The following is an 18,485-nucleotide window of genomic DNA, read 5'->3' on the forward strand; positions in this document are numbered from 1 at the left end:
TGTACTGTGAATGAATCCATACAACCATAATAGATGCTCAAATTAAGTCTAGTTTTCTGATATGACTGGCATACTTAATCTTAATTTCTTTGGTACAATTTGAAGACTGAGTTTGGAATTTCTTATTGAAAAAGTGCTATGATAGTTTTTTAGAGAGAGGCAAGGTATAGTGTTTTCTACAGTGTTCTTTGAAGTTTTCATTTTAGCAAAGACTAGGAAGTATTTTATTTTCCCCTTAAGAGACTCTAAATAAAAGATGGAGAAAAATTAAATCAAACTGAACTATATTAAAGCTCTAAGCTTCCTAAGTGAACGTAAAATTCTGTGAAGTGGTCTTTGTTGATCATTAGGTTAATCAGATTGATCATTAACTGTTCAGCTTAAGAATTATCTTTGCTTATGATAAGCCATTGGCACAGTTTTGTAGATAGAAATTAACTTGGCCTGAGTGTGGTTGAGAGCAATATAATCTGAGGAATAGAAAGATGATTTATGAGAAATAGCTGTAGAGAAAAAAAAAGTATTTTATCTAACTTTGCACACTTTTGTGTCCCTTAAATATTAACTACCCTCACCAGAACATTGTAATTATGTGTTTAGCAATTATTGAGCATGTGGTGCCTAGTGCTAGCTTGCCTATCAAGAGTTGAGGACCCTAGGAAATCTGACACATACAACTCTTCAACATATCCCATCTGGTATGATTTAGGTACTTAGGGCTGGGTTGTTTTGTTGTTTGTTTTTTTTTCCCCATCTCTATAAGACTTTTCATATCCTATTAAAGAGACTTTCAAGGAAAGGCACTGAATTCATGTAAAATCTGCAGCTCTGGCGTTTAAATGGCTGTTAAGAATAAAACTGCTGGAATGACAAAAATCAAAATTGTATTTGCTATTGAGAGAAAACAGTGTAAACTAATCTCCTATCCTACCCTGCAGCAAAATATGTATTGGGCTTTCAGAAATGTTGGTTCTTTTAATATCTGGCATGGGAAATTATTTTGAGAATTGAGTTATGTAAGTATTTTTTTATTATCTGTCACTATCAAGCAACACATTGCTCACAAAAGTCACCTCAGCTGGTGATGCTTTCCTCCAAGTTTTTTTCTGTACTATGGTTCCCGTACCACTACAATTTCATTTTCTCCGAAGAAATTAGAGGTAAGAGAAAAGGAAAGTAGACCTAAGTTCTTCCCAGTTGTGAATACTAACAACTATGTGATTAGGATGTAGAGTTATCTTTTTCTCAAAGTACTTTTATCTTTGAATAAAGTAGCTTTTCATTCAAATGTAAATATCTTGAACTAATGGCATTTCTCCTAGATACGCAGATGCATTTGAAACCTATGATGAATAAGAGAATTTTAGTTCTAGCTTTGATCTTAGAAAATATCTTCAAAATCAAGGAATTATTAAGCATAGTGGCAAAGAATTCTCCTTTTCCTCCATGCTCCCACACATACCACACTATAACAGTTACGTATCCACAGACTATTCCTTGGGTTAGACTGAATCACACAAGATCCCACTTTTGCATCTCCAAGGTCTGGCATAGTGCTTGACATGCAGGTGCTCAATAAATGTGGAATTGACTTGAAATAACTTAGGTTTAAAACTTTCAAGTGACAGATGGAAGACTTACAATGTAACAAATGAAATTTAAAGAGCCTAGCAATACGATTTTAAAGTGAATCTTAGATGAAAGGGAAAATATTGAGTGAGAACAGTGTCTATAACCTTGCAGAATTAGATACTTTTGACCATTCTTTCGACAAGGAAAGTATCCTTCTTAAGTACTCCCATTAATATGTCACTGCTGATTTGAAAAACTCCCTCCTCCCATGGGATGGCATACAGCCCCATAGCCAGAGCATCAGTAGAGCACTGTGATGTGGAGTACTTGCTCTGAATGTGACTTTCAGCCTACAACTTACTAGCATGTAACTGGGCAGGTAATTTAACCCCTCCCAGCCACACTTCGCTTACCTCCCAGGTGTCCCAGGTTTCTGTGAAGATGTAGTGAGATTATGTATGCAAAGATCTTAGCATATACCTGGCACAGAGTAAGTACTAAATCAACGGTGGCTATTACTATCTGAAATGTAAAGCATTTAACACTTTTAAAAATCATTCATTTTTGGCAGCTTTATTAAGAAGATATTCACATACTGTAAATCCACACTTTTGATATGTATAATTAAGTTTTTTTTTAGTCTATTAAGAGAGTTGTGCACCTATCACAGTCATTGCATCTATCTAATTCCAGGACATTTTATAACCCCCAAAAGAAACTTCATCTCCATTAGCAGTCACTCTGCATTGTTTCCCCCTCCTAGCTCCTGACAACCACTAATTCACTTTCATGTTTATAGATTTGCCTATTCTGGACATTTCATATAGATAGAATAACATAATAAGTGGCCTTTTGTAACTGGCTTCTTTCACTTAGCATGTTTTCAAGGTTCATCCATGTTGCAGCATGCATAAGTACTTCATTCCTTCTCATGGCTAAATTAATATTCCATTGTATGGATATATCACTTTTGTTAATCAACTCATCATCTGATGAACACTTAAACATTTCCTACTTATTAGCAATTAATAATAATGCTACTATGAACATTTATGTACAAGTTTCTGTGTGGTGCTAGATTTTGCCAAATGCTTCTTCTATGTCTGTTGAGATGACCATATAATTGTATTTTATGCAATTACTATGGAGTATTGCATTAATATTTTTGGATATTAAACCAAACTTGCATTCCTGGAATAAATTCTACTTGGTTATGATGTATAATCTGTTTATATATTGCTAGATTCTGTTTGCTAGTATTTTGTTGAGAACTTTTGCATCTATATCCATAAGACATTGGCCTATAGTTCTCTTGTAATGTCTTTGGAACATCGTCAACATTTGGTCAAAGTTTTTAGAACCCAGAATTCTTTACAGTGGCTTGATTTGTACAATATTACTTTCTAGTTAACCTGCCCCCCAGTTTTTCTCCCTAATTCCTTCCCATTCCCCACTCTACTCCAACAAAACTTTCTGTATTCTCCTGCTTCTAGATGTTGACTGATAACAGTTTCTTCTCCCCAATTCACTCTACTTATCCATATCCTACAAATCAAATCTTTCTCTTGAAGCCTTGATTGACCATCCAAACCCCTAGAGCTCTCTCCCTTCTTGAGATTTTGATGTCATATTACACATCAACATTTGCTTACTGCCTCCCAAATTCATATTGCATTTAATTCTCATGATCCTGAGAAACAGGTATGTATGCTCACTTTTCAAAATTTTCTTTAATTATTTTTTTAAATTCATTTTTATATTTTGAATTGGGGGGTCTCACTGTCACCCAAGCTGGAGTGCAGTGGTATAATCACAGCTCACTGCAGCCTTGAACTTCTGGGCTCAGCCGATCCTCCCAACTCAACTTCCCAAGTAGCTGGAACTACAGGCATGCGCCACCACACCTAGCATATGCTCACTATTATTAAGCCAATTTTGCACAGAATTACATGACTGGCCCACAATTATATAGATACAAAGTAAGACACAGAAAACCCTTCACTTATGGTAGCATTTTAAAGAAGACAAGTGTACCACTGATACATCATCTTTTAGCTCTAATATTAAACTTTTATTTATCAAATTCAGTCTTTCCTCCTTCATGCAGCAACGAATGTTTAAAGTACTACTTGTACTACTTGAGGCACTGAGGAGAAGGCCTAAGGGAATATAGACTCCAAAGAGAATGCCTTCTTCCCAAATCTGCATATACAACCAGAAACTACCCTCTTCTGAAACTAAAACTTATAAAATCAACACTGAACTGAAAAGCAAATCAGGTCACTTAAATATATTAAAAAGGAGTTATTTATGGAACTAAAAACATACTCCTTAAATACTCAATACCAGTTAATACAAGGACTTTTCCTAATCCAAATGTCCTTAGGGCAGTACTCTTTAAACTTAATATTAGCAACTAAAGTAAATAAAATAGTAACTTCATTATCATTATCTCAAATTGGATATATTATAGTTAAACTATAAGGATAAGGTTGGTCTGCATGAAACCTACAGAAAATTAAAGAGCAATATAAAAATTAATCAAAAGGTGCCACAGAGACTTCCATTTCTAATCATAATGGAGTAGCTGACGCTGGACTTGTCCTACCACTATAAACAACTATAAAATATATGAAATTGTTTTCTTGAAACACTAGGCATCAAGCAGTATGGGATTATGAATCTAGAGACAAGGAAAACAAATAAGGAAAGTCATTTTTTTCCCCAAAAGTCTTTCTAGATTGCAGAATGGGATGGGAAGACCAAAACAGAACATGATGGTCTCAATGAGTTGATGAAATAAGAGATCAGAGGCCACAAAGGCTGGGGAAGCTAAAATGTGAAGAGCTGAGTACCAGAGGGAGAGAACGAGGTCCAGAAATCTGCATGTTCCCTTTAAGTATTCAACTGAATCCTAAGTTAGGAATGCATAAGGTAAGACTCCATGAGACTGGGAAAACAACAAATATCAAGTAATCCGTATGCTGAATAATTCACATAACTCACACAGGGCTGGTAAGACATCTGACTTTTGGCCTGATAGATTAAAACCATGTTGGTGAACACTGGAGGCATTCAGTAGAAATCCCAGAAGGATTTCAAGTTGTTCATAAGGATAAACCAGTCCTAACAAAGTTGAAAAACAAGTCCCAAAAGAGTCAAGCTGAATATCAAGTGACTTAACCACCTGTCAGAAAAAAAAAAAATACAACCAGCACTCTTCAAAGAAAGACAACAAAATCCACATGTTCAACAATGTAATGGTCACAATGTCCAGCAATCTTTTAAAAATTAACAGAAATGAAAAACAGAAAAAAGACCCATAACCAGAAAAAAATACCAGTCATTAGAAGTAGAAACAAAAATAAAAGAGCTGTTAAAATGTGCAAATATTAGAAATATATTCCAAACTTAAAAGAAAACAGGGGTACAAAAAGGAGGAAAATGTAAGATATTTTTTAAAGTCACTGGAAAACTCTGAAGTAGATGAAACACTATAGAAGATCAGTGAACTTCAAGATGACAGTGCAAGTTATCCAGCCTGAAGCACAAAGGAAAAAAGGCTGGAAATAAGTTAAAAGACCCCGAGTGACCTGTGAGATAATGTCAAGTGATCTAACATAAATGTAATTCAAAAGGGGAAGTGGGAGACAAAAATATACTTGTTTCCAAATTTGATGAAAACTGTAAACTCATGGATTAAAGAGTTTTAATGAACCCCAATTAGGACAAAATTAATTACACAAAAGCACATCACAATCAAATTGCTGAACACCAGTAGCAAAAAAATATCTAAAAACAGAGAAGGAAAAAAAGTACATAAAATAAAACAAGGAATGACAGCTGATGTCTCATCAGAAACAGTAAAAGTCAGGGGAAAAAAACAGAATGGCAACTTTAAAGTTTCTAAAGTAAAATAAAACAAAGCACAAACTGTCAAATTATAATTTTATATCCAGAAAAAATTAAATAATGAAGATAAAATAAGACTTTTTTCCACTTTGATATTATGTCAAGTTATACTTATTTTCTTTTTTAAAACAATTGTTTACTGCAAAGTAATACATGTTCATTGTGAAAAAAACCAAAATAAAACAATAGAAGTCAGATAATTCGTAATTCTAAAAGTCAGAAAAATTACTATTTATGTGCATCTTATAAAAATAAGTACATACCACTTATAATGTTTTTTAAATGATTTTATTTTAAAGATGTGGGGTAGGAAACTGTGGGAGGGAGGGGGGCGGAGAGGTGGGATTGACAGTAGTCGATATCTGCCTGGGGAAGGGAGGACACACCTCATCAACAAGGGTACCTGCACAATGAATATTTGTATACCTAACCCTGAATTGTACCCCATAATATTAAAATAAAAATTTTAAAAATAAATACAATGCAAATTACAGGAAAAAAAAAAAGAACTACAAACAGATCTACGATTCGATCACCTACTAGGTATCTACCTAAAGGTTATTATACAAAGAAGACACCTTCACTTGTATGTTTATCACAGCACAATTCACAATTGCAAAGATGTGGAACCAACCTAAAATGCCCACCAGTTGATCAACTGATAAAGAAAATGTGGTATATATGCACCATGGAATACTATTCAACCATAAAAAAGAATGAAATAGTGACATGTGTAGAAACTTGGATGGAATTGGAGGCCATTATCCTAAGTAAAGCTAGAACGGAAAACCAAATGACACATGTTCTTGCTTAAAAGTGGGAGCTAACTGAAGAGTTCACAAAGGCATATAGAATTAAACAATGAACACTGGAGTCTCAGAAGGGACTGGAGAAGAAGGGTGAGGAATGTGAACTAGTGGAAATGAGGGGTACACTTAAAGCCCAGACTTCTCACTGCTATTCACATTTGCCCCATGAGGTTAGAGATACTAAACTGAACAATATCTGAAGGAGAAATAGAACATTTACCATAGACCCCTCCCCACATAAAAAAAAAGAACCAAATTTCTATAATCTAAATTCTTTTCTAAAGAAAAGTTCTACTAAAGAACTAATTGATAAACCAGCGGTATGTGAACTATTCAAAAGTTGCATAGTAGTTATTTTTCCCAGTATTCTTAGTCCACTTGTATAAGAGAGATACAAGAATTTTGCCTGGATTAAGTCATACAAAATATCATGACAAACAGGACATACAAATAGTTAACACTTTAACTATTAGAAACCATTGCAGCAACACATGAAAACATCATGTCATGACTCAGCACTTTTGTGCAGAAATGCAAGTGAGATGTAGCATTAGGAAAGTCATTAATACAAGTATTACATTATAGAATTAATCAATAAGAATCTCATGTGCTTATAGCCTCAAGGCAAAAATACATTGCCAGATTTCAAAAGAAAAAAGTATGTTTTTAAAAGTTCAATCAGTAAAAAATTAGTGTAAAGTATTTCTGAAAAACATGAAAGCATATGCTCACAAATAAAAAAAATTAATGACACCACATTCTTGGGAAGGAAGATTCAACAGAATCCAAAGGGCAACAATCTCTTACTCAATTTTTAGATTGAGTTTTACTTTAATATAGCTACCATCTGATTGCATTCTGAAGATGGAAATTGTATTGCAAAGAAAAATAATATCTAAAATAAAGTTTAATTAAAAAAATAAAAATAGCCATTAAAAAGCCCTAAATAAAAGATATGATTTCTCCTACTCTATATTATACATATTTGGAAGTCAAAATAGTGTAGTGTTGACTCATGAACAGACTGAGAGACCAATAAAATACAAAATTCAAATATGGAATAAAATATGGACAGAAATATATTGTACAATAAAAATAACCATGGTGAAAGGAGAGCTGCCCAGAGAAATGCAAATCAAAACCACATTGAGATACCACCAGTAAAAATGGCCATCATTAATAAAACAAACAGATGCTGGTGAGGATGCAGAGAAAAAGGAAGGCTTTCACACTGCTGGTGGGAATGCAAACTAGTGCAACCTCTTGGAAGACAGTGTGGTGATTTCTGAAAGAACTAGAAATTGACCTTCCATATGACCCAGCAATTCCCCTATTGGGAATATACCCAAAGGAACTCAAACTGTTCTACAAAAATGATACCTGCACACGCATGTTTGTTGTAGTTCTATTCACAATAGCAAAACCATGGAACCAACCATGCTGCCCATCGAAGCTGGATTGGATTAAATAAATGTACACATACACAATGGAATATTATGCAGCCATAAAGAAGGACAAACAAATGGACTTCACAGTAACTTGGATGGATTTAGAGCCTATCATACTCAGTGACCTATCATAGAAACAAAGAACCCTGAATTGCACCCCACAAATTAAAAAAAAATTATTTAATAAAAAAAAAAAAGAAAAAGAAAGAGGAGATGCTAGCTAAGGGCATCTCACTGGAGAACAAAGCTCACAAAAAAAAAAAGCGGGGTACTATTCAGGATTAGGTATACAAATGTTCATTATGCAGTTACCCTTGTTGATGAGGTGTGCCTCTCCCTCCCCTGGCAGTTTCCCTCAACTGCCAATCCCATGTTCCCTCCCTGGGCAGTTTCCTGCTACTGCCCATCTCTTTCTTATAGTATTATGATAATTGTTCAAGGTCCACTTATGAGTGAGAACATATGGTACTTTGTTCTTTGTTTCTGTGATAGATCACTATATGATACTCTAAATCCACCCAAGTTGCTGTGAAGTCCATATGTTTGTCCTTCTTTATGGCTGCATAATATTCCATTGTGTATATGTACATTTTTTTAAATCCAGTCCAGCTTTGATGGGCAGCATGGCTGGTTCCATGTTTTTGCTATTGTGACTAGAGCTGCAACAAACATGCATGTGCAGGTATTTTTTAAAGACAAACAAAGCTGAGAGAATTAATCATTTGTAGACCTGCACTACAAGAAATGTTAAAGTTAGTTCTTCACAGATAAGAAAAATGATACCAGAAGAAAATTTGGGCCTACATCAAAGAAACAAGAGAGCCAGGAACAGTAAGTATGTGAGTAAATGTAGAATAATTTTGTTTTCCTATTTAAAATTTTTAAACAAATACAGTATCAATGTATTGTGGGCCATATAATATATATAGAAGTAAATTATAAGGCACCAATAGCACAGAGAATGGAAAGAGGTGTGGAAAAATGCCGTTGTATAATTGTCATGTTATACATGAACAAACATAATACCATTTAATGGTAGACTATGATTAAGATGCATACTACACACTAAAGCAAATGCTTTAAAAAAGAGGTATGACTAATAATGCAAAACTGAAAACAAAATGGAGTGCAAAAATTACTCAATTCATCCAAAAGAAGGCAGGCAAAGGAAAGATGGACAAAAAAAGATGGGATAAAGAGAAAATAAAAATCAAGATGGGGAATTTAAACCTGACCATATCAATAAGACATTAAATGCTGAACAATAAAAATATCTGTGCACATGTGCACACACATACAACCAAACACAGAAGAATATATGCAGTATTATTCCATTTATATGAAATTCTAAAATAGGAAAAATTAATAAAAAGGATCAGTGGTTGCCTGGAGCCAAGAGTGTTACCCACAAAGAGGCATGTTAAATCTTTTTGGGGAATACAAATATTCTGTATTTTTTTTGGATGGTGATTACATGGGTGTATATAAGTGGTACTTAATAGGTACAATTTATTATATGTAATTATACTTCAATAAAAATCATTTTAAAAGCTTAAAAATGATTTTCATTAGCAAACACAGATTTGAACCCAAGCAACATGGTAATGGGTGCTTATGCTTTTATTCACTCACTCATGATGTGATTTTTTTGTCTGGATTGAATGATAAGGTTCTATCTATTCAATGTAACTTTCCACTACATAATATCATGACTTATTGTTTTTAAATGGGGCCCAGTATTCAGGTGTAAATACCTTGGGGGAAAAAAATGTTACTTTATCAAGAAATGCCTAAGACCCATATGACGACATAAGTGATGAACACTAAAAAACTGAAGATATTTAATTCATGTTCCTAGATGAGACATCAATATGCTATAAAGATAGCACTTAACCTCAATTTAATATAGACATGTAATGCAATGCCAACCAAATTTCCAATGAGAGTTTTTGGGAGGAATACAAGGTGCTTAGAAAATCAATTTGAAGGGATTTCAGGCAAGATGGTGATGGAACCGGTCAGACTGGGAGAGTCTCTGCAAAAGCGAGTATAGGCCAGACATGGTGGCTCATGCCTATAATCCCAGCACTTTGGTGAGAGGGCAACTTGGTGAGACTTCATTTCTACAATAAATCAAAAACATTAGCTGGGTTTGGTGGTGCACGCCTGTATTTCCAGCTACTTGGAAGGCTGAGGTGGAAGGATCACCTGAACCCAGCAGGTCAAGGCTGCAGTGGCCATGAGCATGCCACTGCTCTCCAGCCTGGGCAACAGAGTGAGACTACAAGTAAAAAACAAAACAAAACAAAACAAAACAAAAAAGGCAAGTGTCCATAAAGGCTCTCTGCATGACTGGGTGTGTGCTAGTGGGTGAGTGAAAGTCCATCCAAGGGGAGACCAAGGGCTCTCCTCCAGAGATGACTGCAACCTGCCACCAGCCTGAGATTGGAGCCCCCGGCACATAGGATCATCTGCTGTTCTCAGGGTTCTCCTGAGAAGAGGCAGCAGAAAACACTGGAAAAAGCTGATCCTTACCACCTGGTGCCTGGCCTACACCATCACCTGTGACTGCAGAGCTGCACAGGCCCCAGGATCATGGAGAGAGCAGGTCATGGAAAGCTAGAAAGAAACCCTGCCACTGTTGAGGAAATGCTACTGGCACCATTTACTCTGTCCTGGGACCAGGCAGAGACATGTATTGCCCAGTCCAGCTCTGCCCAGCTTCCAACCTGGGACCTAGAGGTTATCTTCTCATCAAACTCGGAGAAACAGACACCTTTCCCCTACACTGGAACAGACACAGACACATCAGATCTGAATGAGACACTTGACAGCAGTGGCAGCAAACTGGGTGAGTCCAGATCTGATCCACCCTCCTCCCACAGTAGTCCCTAGGGCATCTGACCCACACTGAGAGCAACCCTATCAGTGCTGAGAGCAGAGGGGAGGAGCTGGAGACCAGAGCTTAAAGGAAGTTGAAGTTTTAGGTACAACCTCAGAGTGAGTTTTGCTATTTGTTTTTTTTTTTTGCTTATTTTGTGTGTTTGTTTTTTTCCTCTTTCTGTGTTTCTGTTTTTGATTACATTTTCATATGCCCTGTGTTTCTGTTATTTTAATGGGCTTTTTTAGACTTCCTGTTTGTGTATGGATATTTTTGAGGGAGAGTACATCAATAGGGTTTTTTTTGTCAGTTTGTGTGTTTGTATGATTGTCTGTATGTTTTTCTTTTTTTATCTTGCCTGTCTTTGTTTGTATGTCTGTTCATTTGTTAGTTGGTATGCTTGTCTGTTTTCCATCTTCTTTTTCTCTCTCTCCATCTTTCTCTCATCTTCCTCCCTCCTTTTTCCATTCTTTTCCTTTTTCTTACCTCATTTTGCTTTCAGAGGACAAACCTTTACCCCCACTGCATGGACAGATTGTAAGATGGTGAGAAGTGGATTCCAGGGAGCCCACACACCTACCAGCAGATACTGGGATCTGCAGATAGTTTCTTAATCACAATTAAATCTCAAAAGTGCAAAAAGTACAGCCCCTCCATCAACTCCACCTTCAGAATTGAGCAAAGCTAGAGGATCTACATAAGGAAGAATAGGAGATTGAGCAAACAGAAGTAAAAGCTACCCCCAATCCCTAAACAACAGAATTAAAGAAGAGGTTAAAAAAAGGGGGATGGAGGAAAAATCTACACAAATGAAGAAAAACCAAAGGAAGAATATGGGTCTCACACAGACCACTGGGAGGTCAACCACTGAAAATACAGACTTCGGAACACAAACAATAAAGAGCCCCCAGAATGACTGATCTCAAACCACAAACCCAGATATCAAGATATTAATAGAGAGAAATGAGGAGAGACAAGAGAAAGGAGTTGATAGATTAGATAACAGCAATAAAGAATACAGTGAGTGAAATGAACAACAAACTGATAAGCATGGAAAGCAGAATTGACCAAGCAGAAGAAAGAATCTCATAACTTGAGGACCAAAATATGGAACCAACCAAAATTGTTAAAAACATGGAAAAGAAGCTTAAAAAGACAAAACAAAACTTCCAAGAGTGATTATTTCAAGAGGCTGAACCTAAGAGTAATTGGAATCCCTGAGGCAGATAGAGAGAAAGAGACCACTCTGGAACAAACATTCCATGAAATTATCCAAAAAACTTCCCTCATCTCATCAGAGACGTGACCACTCAAACACAGGAGATTCAGAGAACCCCTGCAAGACAACAAATGAGAAGACCAACTCCTAGTCACATAGTAATTTGCCTACACAAAGTAGGTATAAAAGAAAAAATCCTAAAGGCAGCAAGAGAGAAAGATCAGACTACCTACCAGGGAAGACCAATTAGAATAGCAACAGACTTATCTACAGAAACACTTCAGGCTAGGAAAACTTGGAGCCCAATCTTCAAAATTATCAAAGATAAACAATTTCAACCAAGAATTACCTACCCAGCTAAGCTAAGCTTCATCAGTGATGGAGAATTAAAATCCTTCCTAGACACTCAATCTCTAAAGTTTACGCTGCCTCCAGACCAGCTCTACAAGAAACACTTAAGAAATTATTAAACATAGAGGAAAGAAAAAAATAATGACAACACCCTTTCCATGAATGCAGGAAAAATACTGGAAACACACATGAATCAACCCAAAAATCAAAAGACAACAAACAAACAGCAGCTATAACAACAAACTCTATAAGGACCTCATGACAGGGGTAAACTCTCACATCTCAATAATTAACCTGAATGTGAATGGACTAAATGCACCAATGAAAACATATAGAATAGCAAAATGGCTAAACTATCATGAGGCAACAATATGTTGTCTCTAAGAGACTCATCTCATCAGAACGGATACTCACAGGCTCAAAGTAAGAGGATGGGAAACAAAATTTCAGGCAAATAGAACACAAAAGAAAGCAGTAGTCATGATCTTAATATTAGACAAGATACCCTTTAAGCTAACAAAAATAGGTTCAATCCATCTATAAGAAATATCCATCCTAAACATACATGCAGCAACATAAAAGCACCAACTTTCATAAAGCAGCTTCTAGGTCAACTAAAAGAAGTTATTGACCCTAACACTATCAAAGCTGGGGACTTAAATACCCCATTCACAACCCTAGATATATCATCAAGACAAAAAATCAACAAGGAAGTTTGAAACCTCAACGTGATGCTTGACTAAATGGAATCAATTGATACCTGCAGAACACTCCACCCAATAACCACAGAATATACATTCTACTTATCATTACATGGAACATGTGCTAAGATAGACCACATCCTCAGTCATAAATCAAGCAAAAAGAAATTACAAAAATTGAAATTCTGCCATGCACCTTCTAAGACCACAGTGGAATAAAAATGAATATCAACACCAACAAAGTTCCCCCAAAACCCAAAGACATGGACACTAAATAGTATGATGCTAAAAATCTCCTGGGTCAACATGGAAATCAAACAGAGATTAAAAGATACCTAGAAACAAATGAAAACAAAGAAAACTCTTACAAAAACCTCTGGGATGCCATGAAAACATTACGAAGGGGGGAATTCATATCTCTATAAACATACATGAAGAAAATGGAAAGATCACAAGTTAACAGCCTAAAAAATAACCTAAGAAAGCTGGAAAAGCAACACCACCAAAATCTTAACTTTAACAGAAGAATCCAAATCACCAAAATAAAAGCCCAAATTTGAGAAATAGAAGACAAAAATATAATACAAAAAAAACCAACAAAACAAAAAAATAGACTTGACCCTCACTTTATTTTTATTTATTTATTTATTTTGAATTGGAGTCTCACTCTGTCACCCAGGCTGGAGTGCAGTGGTACACTCACGGTCACTGCAGCCTCGGCCTACTGGGCTCAGGAGATCCTTCTACCTCAGCCTTCCAAGTAGCTGGAACTACAGGCAGGCACGTGCCACCATGCCCGGTTAGAGGTGATGTCTTGCCAAGTTGCCCAAAAGTACTGGGATTATAGGTGTGAGCCACCGCACCCGGGTCTCACTTTTTATTATACATGAACATAAATTCCAACCAGATTATAGATTTAAACAAAAGCAAAGCCATGAAAGGACTGAAAGAAAATGTTAAGAGGCATTTGTATAATATAATCTTTGAAGGGCTTTCTTCAAAGATGACAGGAAACCCTGAAGCCATTAAGAGCAAGACTGAAAGACAGGACTACATACAAATTTAACGCTTGGGCATGCCAAACAACTCTATTTTAAAAAATTAAAAAGAAAAGAGCAGAATATTTACACATTCTACAACAAAGATTAACATACTTAACATACAAAGATATCTTACGAATTAAACCATCACTGTACGGCATTCTCAGTAAGCAAGTTAAAACATAAATATACTATTATTTTGCAATTCTACTTCTAGAAACATACCTAACAGATCTAATATATACATAAATGTGTGTGTATATATATTTGTGTGTGTATATACATATACTTGTGTGTGTGTATGTATGTATGCATATATAAATATACACAAATAAATTTTTTCTTGGATCTCCAAAGGTTTTTATTTCAGTAGTCTCTGTAATGGAAAAAAAGTGGGAAAAAGCCATGCTAAAGTGTATATTAATGGAGAATTAATTAAATTATGATAGAATGCTATAAGAGTATCCTATGTAGCTACTTAAAAATGAAGGAGATATAGGTGATGACATGGCAATGTGTTATATCTCATTTATATATTATGCTCCAATTTTTATTAAAAATTTCTATTTAAAAATTACACAGTAGAAGTAGCCTCTTGACTGACTCAATCAGGACCACCGATTGGTTAACAAAAAGGATAAAAGCAGGAAAAGATACCTTAAATATTTCATTTTAGTTTTAAAATATACATACACATTCTCCAGTCTTTTGGCATAGGATCAAGCACTTCTATTATAGGTCCACCTATCCTTTCTGATTAAATCCTTAGAAACCATTTAAAATTTCTGGTTTCAATTTCTATACAGTAAAGTGGGGACTAAAAACATTTATAAAGCAATCCAGGTGCGCACTCTATCTAGATTTATATTTTCCCCCAATTTTTTACAATTGTCTTGCCCACTCCTAATTGATGCAGTTTTTCTTACCATCTAGACTTTAGCAAATATTTAGAAACAATAATTCCTTTTCACACACATTTTGGTTTACAAATTTCATTAAATGGCAAAATTATAATAACAAATGTAACTAGAATAAAAGGTTTAGAAACAAACAATATTAACTCTTGAGAAATATAATCTCAGAAACTTGTCAATTAGTTAATTGACATTCAAGTTTATTAATATTTTATAATATTTATTCTTTGAAATTAATTAACATGAGTCATTTAAATCAAGTATCATTAATTCTGTATTAATGTGGGTACTTGATGATTTTAAATGACAAACGTTGCTTTCATTCTATTTCTATCAGATAGCACAGTTCTAGACCTGCAGACATCCTTTGTTCAATGATGGTGTCACCTGTGAAGTTCTACTTGAAAAAAATGAATCAGACTCCCTTTTATCATCTGTTAACTAAATCAAAGACATAGTGCAGTAATATTTTATAAATTTCCCTAAGCAGACTTCGGACCCTGTATCAGAGATTTGTAAACTATGGTCCATGGGCCATATTTGGCCTGCTACCTGTTTTGATATGGTCTTCAAGCTAAAAATAGTTTTTGTATCAATGTCTGAAAAAAATAAAGAGATTAATATTTTATGATTGTAAAAATTACATTAAAATTCCAATTTCAGTGTCTATAAATAAAATTTTATTGGCACATAGCCACACTCATTAATTTATGTATTATCTATGACTGCTTGGTGCTATTAGGGCATAGTTGAGCAGTTGCAACAGAGTCCACATTGCCTGCAAAATATGTAACATTTGCTATCTGGTCCTTTATACAAAAAATTTACAGACTGCTGCTCTTTATCACTCCTTACAGGCCATGGGCGGTTAGTTGCCAGCTGCATCCACAGGACTGGTGAAACAATGAGAAGAGAAAGTTTGTCTCTACTCTCATCCCTACTAGAAGCCAGTTTAGATTTTCAGTTTAACTTTCTTCTGCCATTATTATTCCCCACTCCAAAAAGTGTCTAGAACGCCAGCTTCTGTAATAGTTTTTTACACAGGTGGTATCACAAAAATGCTCAGAAAACTGTGGCATCAAATGGTAAGTGTGCGCCTGTGCTTCCACATAACCCAGGGTTCTGTCTGTGACATCAGTGGTACCCATTGTGGGCTTGATACTCTGCCCTTTTAGTGTCCGGCCTATGGGTAATAATGAAGTGTACTTCTAGCTCCTCAATTTATTTGCAGGGCTGGTTCTCAACCCCCGGTTTCTGAGATACATACCTTAGTAGATCCTGTGAACGCAATCTTGTCTATGCCAATGTGAGAAGCTATTGCTGCCCCAGCCGTTGGCCCGTACCCTGGTAAAATATTGATGACTCCAGGTGGAAAGCCAGCCTAAGGAAACAGAATAGGAGGAAATGTGTTTTGTGAGAGTGAATGCAATATTTTGAAAAGAGAAAACTTCTTGTCTATACTGTTAAAAGAGATATGCTTTAGCAGGCTTCAACTATCAGAAGAGCTGGAACCACTCCTGAAGTCAGCTTCTCTCACCTCCTTAATGAGGACTCCCATGTAGAGTGCACTGAGTGGCGTCTGCTCTGCTGGTTTAATAACTACTGTATTGCCACAGCACAGAGCTGGTGCAATCTTCCAGGTAAACATCAGCAGGGGGAAGTTCCACTGAAAAGAAAAAAAATCAGAAGTTGATAGATGGAAATATATTCCTTTACCATTTTGTTTTCAAGCTGTGACTTCTCAGATTTCTCAAAATAGTCTTCAACATAAATCCTGTCCACCACAAAGTATAGATGTTTGGATGTTTAATTACTTTGTTAAGAATAGAATAGCACTGACCTTGAAAATCTCTATTCCAACTACCCATCAAAAAAAAAAAATCTCATGGTGAAAAGGGAGTTTTTGTTTTTTCTTTGTTTTGGACTGGCTTTTCACCATTATTGTTTGATATATTTTTTAAATTGGGCTTTAGTTTTAGTAAGTTATTTTGTATGAAAACTTTTGCTTGCGTCTCGGATTTTTACACCAGAATTTCTACACTGGTTTGAAAGCTCTTCAGCATGGAAGAACTAGAAGATAAAATTCTAACTGTGAGTTACATTAACCCAACTAATTATATGTCACAATAGCATGTTTTCTTTATATACACGTGTTGTCACAAACACATATGATTACAAAAAATAAAATGCATGTACTGATGCAAAAATTTTCATTTGTCTCTTTTCTACTGCAAAATAAGCTAATGAAGACTAAAGTTATGTTTATGTGAGTTATGAATTTGGGGCCTAAAATTGTTTAAACTGATGTTAAAAGGATATTAAGTTTGGATTGTCATAAGCTCAGGCATGAGCCTCAGTACTATCAGGTGTCATTGATAATTTCATTAAGAAAGAAAACAGAAATCCTGGTCCCCTGGCTTCAGCCCCTAACCACAGTGTGTTTCTGCCTGAAGCATCTCAGCTGCCATCCTTGAAGGCTTCTCACTAGCTCTGGCAAGCTTGCGAAAATATACAAGTGTCTTGCCTTCACCAAACACCCAATTTCTTTTCCCCTTAGTTGTTTATAAACTTGGGAGTCCATGGTAATGTTTTAATTCCATCTACAGAATATAAATCTTGGCGTGCAGTAATTGAACCGGAGCTAGCTGACAAGCAGCTCTTGTCCTGTCAGTGAAGCTGCAGCTTGAGAGTCTGGGGAAGGGCAAGAAGAGCAAGTTTGAGTCCTACAAGGATGGTGGCAGACCTCACCACTGAGCTGATCCAGGTAGGACTTCTCTGGGGTGCTTAGGAGCAGAAGAACTTAAACCAAACCTCTCATTTTCTCTTTTCATTCTCTGATAAATTTCATAGTAACCTGGGGTTTACTAGTTGAACAAATATTAATACCCCACAAAAAACTTGGGTTCCCAAAGCCAAAGATCATCTTAAGTTATTCTCCAATATTTTGAAAGGAGAAAACTTCTTGTCTATACTGTAAGAGTTTAATTTGAGCCTCCCCTTGAATTCCCTGCCAGAACTATTAGCTAGAACTGGTAGAAGCTTCAGTGATGCTTTGTATTGTGCCACGGGTATGTATGAGAGACAGAGAAAAAAAGGACAATGTTTAATGTTCCAATCCAAACACTAAGCACTACATCTATTTCCCTTTACAAGACACACAACAGCCCGGCATGGTTTCAATTATGACCGTGACGTTAATTGTACTGCTGTGTCTTCTGTAGTGTCTTCTATCTAGATTCTTGTGAAAAGAAACAGTGGGAAAGAATGGGATTAAAAGACCATATAAAATAATATGCCTAGAAAGATGGTGAGTCACAGTTCTAAAAAAAAAAAACAAGCAAATATAACAAAACATTAATTTTCCATAAGGAGAATGGACATCCATAACCGAGGGCAGATTAATACAATGTGCTTTGTTTTGCTTATTTTAATCATGAGAATTCCATGACTTGAGAACTCAACTCCTGGTAACGGAGCTGAAACCCTATTAACCTGTTCAAATAAGCATTTGCAGGGAGGCTGTTAAAGATATGTCAACAACATGAGCTCAGTTTTTTTCTCCAGTAATGGAAAACACACATAGCTGAGGACCATGTTTTATGTGTCTTTAAGAGAACTGGTTCAAATGAAAATAAATA

At 35.7% G+C, this 18,485-nt stretch overlaps 1 protein-coding gene across 3 annotated transcripts in view; it reads right to left on the reverse strand.

Moving 5' to 3' along the window:
* ALDH1A2 (aldehyde dehydrogenase 1 family member A2) overlaps positions 1–18,485 on the reverse strand; it is a 117,229-nt gene that overhangs the window by 28,578 nt on the left and 70,166 nt on the right. For 2 of the 3 annotated variants that reach the window (XM_008058348.2, XM_008058346.1), the window contains 2 exons: positions 16,385–16,513; positions 16,115–16,228 (listed from right to left, as the gene is read on the reverse strand). In XM_008058348.2, the coding sequence (XP_008056539.1) occupies positions 16,115–16,228; positions 16,385–16,513 (243 nt within the window). The remainder of the gene's footprint in view (positions 1–16,114; positions 16,229–16,384; positions 16,514–18,485) is intronic. The other variant, XM_008058347.1, reaches the window with a different exon arrangement.

Source organism: Carlito syrichta, unplaced genomic scaffold, assembly GCF_000164805.1.
Source record: "Carlito syrichta isolate Samal-C Ts95f unplaced genomic scaffold, Tarsius_syrichta-2.0.1 Scaffold303305, whole genome shotgun sequence".
In the NCBI taxonomy this organism is placed as follows: Eukaryota; Metazoa; Chordata; class Mammalia; order Primates; family Tarsiidae; genus Carlito; species Carlito syrichta.